This window comes from Centruroides sculpturatus, unplaced genomic scaffold, assembly GCF_000671375.1.
Source record: "Centruroides sculpturatus isolate CEXI.00-Female unplaced genomic scaffold, Cexi_2.0 scaffold680, whole genome shotgun sequence".
Classification (NCBI taxonomy): Eukaryota; Metazoa; Arthropoda; class Arachnida; order Scorpiones; family Buthidae; genus Centruroides; species Centruroides sculpturatus.
In genome coordinates this window covers 138,773-147,534 of record NW_019384843.1, presented here as the reverse complement: position 1 = coordinate 147,534, position 8,762 = coordinate 138,773, and the positions used below count along the sequence as shown (strand labels likewise).

At 30.4% G+C, this 8,762-nt stretch overlaps 1 protein-coding gene across 1 annotated transcript in view; it reads left to right on the top strand.

Moving 5' to 3' along the window:
* Positions 1-6,960: 6,960 nt before the first annotated feature.
* LOC111630349 (transmembrane protein 185A-like) overlaps positions 6,961-8,762 on the top strand; it is a 35,879-nt gene continuing 34,077 nt past the window's right edge. The window contains exon 1 of the mRNA XM_023374441.1: positions 6,961-7,104. Within this exon, the coding sequence (XP_023230209.1) occupies positions 7,067-7,104 (38 nt within the window). The 5' untranslated portion in view covers positions 6,961-7,066. The remainder of the gene's footprint in view (positions 7,105-8,762) is intronic.

The following is an 8,762-nucleotide window of genomic DNA, read 5'->3' as shown; positions in this document are numbered from 1 at the left end:
GGCAAAATTTCACAATAAATAATAATAATATCTTGTAAAAATTTGAAACATCCTAATCTATACTTGTATCGCGCCTACGATAGTGCTATCGTCCGGACAGTCCGGGAATCGGCTCGCCGTCCGAGTGAACTAGTAATTTTTTCATCCGAGGAAATCCTGCGAAACCAGTTGACATTTTTTTTTTCTTGTACGATTCATTCGCGTTCATATACACCACTAATATTTAATAGAACTATTTTAAACAGGTCGCTGCACTACCACCGAATTTTTCATTGCTTGTTCTGTGACAAAACTGAATTTTGGTCTTTTAAATTGAAATGCCTAAATAAGGGGGGCCGAAATTTTCCTCCGTCCCGGGCGGCTGACACCCACGGTACGCCACTGAGGAATCTAACAAATTTTTCATAGGTGGTCTGTCCGTATACGTCGGATTCGATCTCTTATCACCCGAACGTCCCACTGTGAGCTTTATTGACTATAGCCTAATTACCATTTAAAAAATTACTAATACAGATTCTAATCAATAATTAGTAAATTCTTAATTCAATATATTCTAATCAATCCAAAATTCAATTAAGACACTACGATTAGGATATGTATTAATATTCTGCGAGCGGCCGGATGGCCGAGTAGACAAGGTGGCAGCCCACCGCTCTAGGTGACCCTGATTCGAATCCGAACGGGTCGAAAAAAATCCCCAGGAATTTTTCGGGGGGTGGTCCGCTCAGATATGTCGGGCCCCGTCCCTCACCACCCGGCAGCCCCATTGTGGTCCTGGCCGAACCCATAATGGACTTGCAAAAAGAGGCCATCTTAGTGCCCACATGGCGGAAAGAGTTAAAAAAAAAAAACATTCTGCGAATTTCATTAACTACTTAATGATAATATCAAACATGTGATAGAATATTATTTATTTGTATTATTATTATTTAAATAATAAAGGATATAAAGATAAGATCGTATAAATACATTTAAAAAATATGTATATATTTTATCAATAATGACGCATGGCACGCGATATTTACGCCATCTGTTACTGATTACGTAAATTTCATAGAAGCGAGAGGGAAGTCGGAGATGAATGTTTGGAACAAATTTTACGAATTTTATTTATTACAAAGAACGTGGTTATTATAAAAAGTAGTTAAATTAAAATATGAATCTGCAGAGTTTATTTCAAGATTTTAATCCTAGGTGAATTTTACTTCAATAAATTTTTTACATTAATTTATTATTGATAAATGTATTCTGTGTTGTAACCAAAATTCATTTATATTTCCTGATAATTTGATTTTATTTAACTTAAAAAAAAAATTCATTTTAAAAATAATTAATTTAACCGATGCTCGAAGCACGTGTTTCATAATTTGTGTATGTAATTGACATATTTTACTGAAAGATAAACAATGAAAGTGAATTGTTTTCATAGTTTAAGTTCATTTTGTTATTTCACTTTTATTGTTTGTATTTGTTTTATTTATTAAATAATCATATTTGTTTCATATAAACTTTTTACATAAATTACTTAACACATTGTTTAGTCTACATTTCTTTTATAAAATATATAGTTTTAATCCATAAACATGCATTAAATTATAATATAATAATAGTTATTTTGGAATATCCTCCATCAGAGAAATTCATTCTTGAACATTAGAAAACTATTAGAATTAATGAGAAATTGCTCTTTAAAAAAGTTTCATTATTATATCTTTTATGGAGTGTTAATAAAAATCTGGATGGAATAAAATTGATTATTATACAATAATTATTTCATATGTTTTTTTGGTACAAATCATAAAATAATCTTATGAAAATGATACTAAATATTTATATTTTAGCTTTGAGACCTGCTATAGCTTTTATATTATTCAATCTATTTCTATTGATATATGTGAATGAAAAAGAATACTTTAAAAAGTTTACAAAATAATATCTAGAAGAGTAACGATTCCGAGACTATGTACAATATAAACATTTGAATAAAAAGAATTATTTTTGTCTCCGAGAAATTTGATTCCCGTTTTTAGATGAGCATTTCCATTTTCCGTATTTATTTAAAATTTGTAAATTTTATTATTCCANACATTTTTTTTTCAGTTTTCCCCTATAGCCCAAATGATTTATTCCTGGCTACCAGACTGAGTATACTATATTATCACTCGTGTTTGTGTTTGAGATCAAACGTAACTAAATCTTGATAAATGCAACAATCAATCTTATGGTAGCTAATTAAGTTTAGCCTATATCTTGATGTATCTTATTTCTCTTATATTCTCTTATATATTTCTCTTAAGTCAATGATACTGTAACCATTAATCGCGATTAAAAAAAATCTTTTTTGATGTTAATTTTCTATCTCGAATTACTCCAAAATGATCTTTTTGAAGTTAGAAAAAAAAAGAGAAAAATAAAAGAACAAAGAAAGAAAATCATTAGTAAGTAGCATTCAAAACAATGGAAGCACGTTGGCCGATCCATGCCAAAGAATGAAAATACTGTATTAATTCCAATAAGAAAATATTAAAAAGACATCAGTTGGAAGAATGTAGAAATTGGCACACGATGGTTTATTTTAAATTACAAACCGAACAGTGCTGCTTCACTTGCGATCTGTGTCAAAGTCTAAATAAAACTGTAAGGTTAATAAAATAATATTCAATAATATAAAAGAAGTANAAAAGATGAAATGATTGGAGTAACTGTCCACCCGAAGCAATCTAAGAAAAATATTTCGGATAAGGCTGTATTAGCAACATTTGTATCTTCGATTTTAGAAACAGCCATTTAGTTCTAAACGAATCGTTCGAAAAGTCTAACGAAATATGAATAACGATGACGTCATTCTCGTTTAACTCGTTCGACTTTACGAACGTACCCCGAGTTTCGTAGCAACTGGTCAAACAGCCTAGGAGTTATAGCGAACAAACAAACAAACATCCTCATTTATATATACAGTATATGCTTTCATTATGTAAACTTAGGCTACTGTTATGTGGGTTTTTTACGCTAGTGCTGTTGCTAATAGTCTTAGTATTAGCTGGAAAAGAAAAAAAAACACTAGTAACATTTTTTTTTCAGTTTTCCCCTATAGTCCAAATGATTTATTCCTGACTACCAGACTGAATATACTATATTATCACTCGTGTTTGTGTTTGAGATCAAACGTAGCTAAATCTTGATAAATGCAACAATCAATCTTATGGTAGCTAATTAAGTTTAGCCTATATCTTGATGTATCTTATTTCTCTTATATAAAACGATTAAGTCAATGATACTGTTATCATTAATCGCGATTAAAAAAATCTTTTTTGATGTTAATTTTCTATCTCGAATTACTCCAAAATGATGTTTTTGAAGTTAGAAAAAAAGGAGAAAAATAAAAGAACAAAGAAAGAAAATCATTAGTAAGTAGCATTCAAAACAATGGAAGCACGTTGGCCGATCCATGCCAAAGAATGAAAATACTGTATTAATTCCAATAAGAAAATATTAAAAAGACATCAGTTGGAAGAATGTAGAAATTGGCACACGATGGTTTATTTTAAATTACAAACCGAACAGTGCTGCTTCACTTGCGATCTGTGTCAAAGTCTAAATAAAACTGTAAGGTTAATAAAATAATATTCAATAATATAAAAGAAGTATTGTATTATTATTATTTTCTATGTATCAAAATATAAAAATTCTAAATAAATCACAAAGTTTACTCCATTCTTTTCATATATCATCTACAAAATTATATTATATTATATTATTAATACAGAATAGCCCAGTGTTTTATGTATTAAGCGAACTTATGTGTATGAATCACAAACTAAGTTTAGTTAGAACATTTTTCTTATACAAAACTGTTAAAGTTTAAAAGTAATATAACATTTAACGACAAAAATGTAATTTTAAAATGATTAACTGATGTTTGGGAATGTTGTATCTACGTTTTTTTTTAAAAGGAAAACACATCTACAGCTTGCAAAATATTTATAACAATAAGACTAATTACAACACTTTCTATTTTTCGACTCGAGAAAGGAAAACCCAGCTTTTTACGTGTGGAAAGTACAGCTTTTCAATAGATATTATGATTTGTAGTTAATGAAGTTTTTTCTATTTTAAACTCAGCACTAAAATAATGTACAATAACTTCGTTCTATACTTATCGAAACTATACATATATCTCGTAATATACAAAATGATATTCATTTTAAAAAACAGAAGTATTTTTTGCATTTATTTTTAGATCAATAATAAACTAATTGTATTAAGAGAAACTTCAAAAATCCACTGTAAAATCAATACTAAGTTGGGTTCATTGTATCATTTCGTATTAAGTTATAAGACATTTATTGGAAAAACCTTTGCGACTTTTTACAGATATAGCTTAATTATATATATACTAATACATACATCGACCTTACACGAGGTGTTTAGCTTGCAGAAAAGAGGGTAAGGAAAAGAGGGGAAGAAAGAGGGAGAGGAGATAGACAGTAGAGAATGGTAGGATCCCTCTGAATAGCGTACGTATGGCTATAGTACCCTCTATGTTTGATGTTGGCGTGTAGTTTTTAGGCTGCAAGGTCGTAGTCCTCCGAAGGGTCTAAAAGAAAANAAGGAAAAGAGGGGAAGAAAGAGGGAGAGGAGATAGACAGTAGAGAATGGTAGGATCTCTCTGAATAGCGTACGTATGGCTATAGTACCCTCTATGTTTGATGTTGGCGTGTAGTTTTTAGGCTGCAAGGTCGTAGTCCTCCGAAGGGTCTAAAAGAAAACCTGAGTGTAGCGAATACCAATAATTGAGTGCCACTATGGATAGCTGTGTACAGATAGAGTCTCTCAAGTCTCCATAGATATAACAAACACAGAAATAAATAACACAAAATAAATTGTAGCTATGTGTCGATTCTGCGCGACACGTCCGAACATGTAAGCTGAACAATAGTGTGGGGGGAGTGAGTAATCGAGAGTTGCGTGGCGCTCAAACAAAAGACGAATCGACGAGATTTGAAAATCGCGTAACTCTGAGTTCGCGTAAGTCGGGGTAGAGTAAGTCGAGGTATTACTGTATTTGGTTTGTACAGGATCTTAAGAAAATCTATTTTCAATGTTAGCTTCTCTGGATTGTCATCACTCTAGCTTATTTATATCAAAGGCTGAAGAATATAAATAAACAGTTGATGGACGCATAATAATAACTGGTAGACGTAGCCGATATGGAGATTTTTTAAAGCTTAATTTAAGAAGTGTAACATGTAGCAAGCCATATGAGGTAAATGCAGTTACTAAGTCAAACTTATTACAGATCTATCACGAGATACCAGAGACACGTGAAACAATTGTAGAGCGAGAACTTGGAGTTAAAGTTGACTTGGATAGTGAAATATGTGAAAGACGTGTTTAAAATCTCATAGATTAAAGTTTGGAACACGTCCACGTACTACAAAACCGGGTAAACAGATACATATGGATATAAGTGGACTATTTGAACCATCTATGCCTGTTTTTAGATACTTTGTTTTATTTAAAGATGACTTTTCAAGATTTCGATTTATCTATTTTATTAAGAAAAAGTCTGAAGTGTCTGAAAAGCTAAAACAGATAGCTGCATTTAAAGTTACTGGACATATAGTCAAAGAAATTCTGAGTGATAATGGCAGAGAATTTGATAATGCTATTGTTAGAAAAATTCTACAGAAAAATGAAATAAGACAACAATTGACTATGCCATATTACTCTTGAACAAAATGGATGCTGTAAACGTGAAAATAGAACAATAGTCGAGGCAGCAAGGTCCTTAACCTGTTCGGTAATCAGGACTGAATATACGTATTTGACCCCTGGTTCAGGAATCTCAGTGGCGTATCGTAGTGGGGGCGGCAGGGGCGGCCCGCCCCGGGCGGCACTTTTTAGGGCCGCAAAATTTCACAATAAATAATAATAATATCTTTTAAAAATTTGAAATATCCTAATCTATACTTGTATCGCGCCTACGATAGTGCTATCGTCCGGACAGTCCGGGAATCGGCTCGCCGTCCGAGTGAACTAGTAATTTTTTCATCCGAGGAAATCCTGCGAAACCAGTTGACATTTTTTTTTTCTTGTACGATTCATTCGCGTTCATATACACCACTAATATTTAATAGAACTATTTTAAACAGGTCGCTGCACTACCACCGAATTTTTCATTGCTTGTTCTGTGACAAAACTGAATTTTGGTCTTTTAAATTGAAATGCCTAAATAAGGGGGGCCGAAATTTTCCTCCGTCCCGGGCGGCTGACACCCACGGTACGCCACTGAGGAATCTAACAAATTTTTCATAGGTGGTCTGTCCGTATACGTCGGATTCGATCTCTTATCACCCGAACGTCCCACTGTGAGCTTTATTGACTATAGCCTAATTACCATTTAAAAAATTACTAATACAGATTCTAATCAATAATTAGTAAATTCTTAATTCAATATATTCTAATCAATCCAAAATTCAATTAAGACACTACGATTAGGATATGTATTAATATTCTGCGAGCGGCCGGATGGCCGAGTAGACAAGGTGGCAGCCCACCGCTCTAGGTGACCCTGATTCGAATCCGAACGGGTCGAAAAAAATCCCCAGGAATTTTTCGGGGGGTGGTCCGCTCAGATATGTCGGGCCCCGTCCCTCACCACCCGGCAGCCCCATTGTGGTCCTGGCCGAACCCATAGTGGACTTGCAAAAAGAGGCCATCTTAGTGCCCACATGGCGGAAAGAGTTAAAAAAAAAAAACATTCTGCGAATTTCATTAACTACTTAATGATAATATCAAACATGTGATAGAATATTATTTATTTGTATTATTATTATTTAAATAATAAAGGATATAAAGATAAGATCGTATAAATACATTCAAAAAATATGTATATATTTTATCAATAATGACGCATGGCACGCGATATTTACGCCATCTGTTACTGATTACGTAAATTTCATAGAAGCGAGAGGGAAGTCGGAGATGAATGTTTGGAACAAATTTTACGAATTTTATTTATTACAAAGAACGTGGTTATTATAAAAAGTAGTTAAATTAAAATATGAATCTGCAGAGTTTATTTCAAGATTTTAATCCTAGGTGAATTTTACTTCAATAAATTTTTTACATTAATTTATTATTGATAAATGTATTCTGTGTTGTAACCAAAATTCATTTATATTTCCTGATAATTTGATTTTATTTAACTTAAAAAAAAAATTCATTTTAAAAATAATTAATTTAACCGATGCTCGAAGCACGTGTTTCATAATTTGTGTATGTAATTGACATATTTTACTGGAAGATAAACAATGAAAGTGAATTGTTTTCATAGTTTAAGTTCATTTTGTTATTTCACTTTTATTGTTTGTATTTGTTTTATTTATTAAATAATCATATTTGTTTCATATAAACTTTTTACATAAATTACTTAACACATTGTTTAGTCTACATTTCTTTTATAAAATATATAGTTTTATTCCATAAACATGCATTAAATTATAATATAATAATAGTTATTTTGGAATATCCTCCATCAGAGAAATTCATTCTTGAACATTAGAAAACTATTAGAATTAATGAGAAATTGCTCTTTAAAAAAGTTTCATTATTATATCTTTTATGGAGTGTTAATAAAAATCTGGATGGAATAAAATTGATTATTATACAATAATTATTTCATATGTTTTTTTGGTACAAATCATAAAATAATCTTATGAAAATGATACTAAATATTTATATTTTAGCTTTGAGACCTGCTATAGCTTTTATATTATTCAATCTATTTCTATTGATATATGTGAATGAAAAAGAATACTTTAAAAAGTTTACAAAATAATATCTAGAAGAGTAACGATTCCGAGACTATGTACAATATAAACATTTGAATAAAAAGAATTATTTTTGTCTCCGAGAAATTTGATTCCCGTTTTTAGATGAGCATTTCCATTTTCCGTATTTATTTAAAATTTGTAAATTTTATTATGTAAAAATTCTTTCCGTTATTGTTTAATTTATAACTTAGCAAAACAAATTCTAATTATAAACTGAAATTTGCATATATTTTTTGTTTTATTTCAAAGTTAAAGTTATTTTGAAATTATACTCTTTAAAGATATTTATTTTATAAAATTAAGTAATATTTTATTTCTTATAAATTAAATATTTTGATTTCAAAAACTGTTAGCTAATTCAATAATAATAGACTTCTTGATTTTATCTTCATTCATATAATGAAGATAAAATCAAGAAGTCTTTCAAATAAACAAAAAATAAAAGATCGAAATTAGCTCTAACAGAAACAGTTATTTTATTTATTCATTAACTCTTTTCTTTTATTTTTTATTGAAATAAATAATAATTAAAATAATTTTACTAAAATTATATTTTTTACTCTTTGTTATGTCTTAAATGCTTCTAAAATACAATTTAAAATTTTACAAATATTCTCATAAAAATAAAGTATTGATTTAATTTTATTCAACAATAATTTAAACTTTATAGTTTTCTTCAGTAAACAAAATAACTACTGTATTATGATTTGAAATGGCTTAATTTGAGAATTTATTTATTGTTACATATAAATTTTCTTAACATACAAGGTCTGTTCAAAAAGTATCGGACCTTATTTTTTTCCGCGTAAACCAATGATGCGAGAGAGGCCTCCTTCGGTGGAGTTGTGGAGGGGACAGTCATGCACAGCCCTGAATTTTTTCCCGCCTGCAGAAAGCGTCAGTCGTTGGCAATCGGCGTATGAG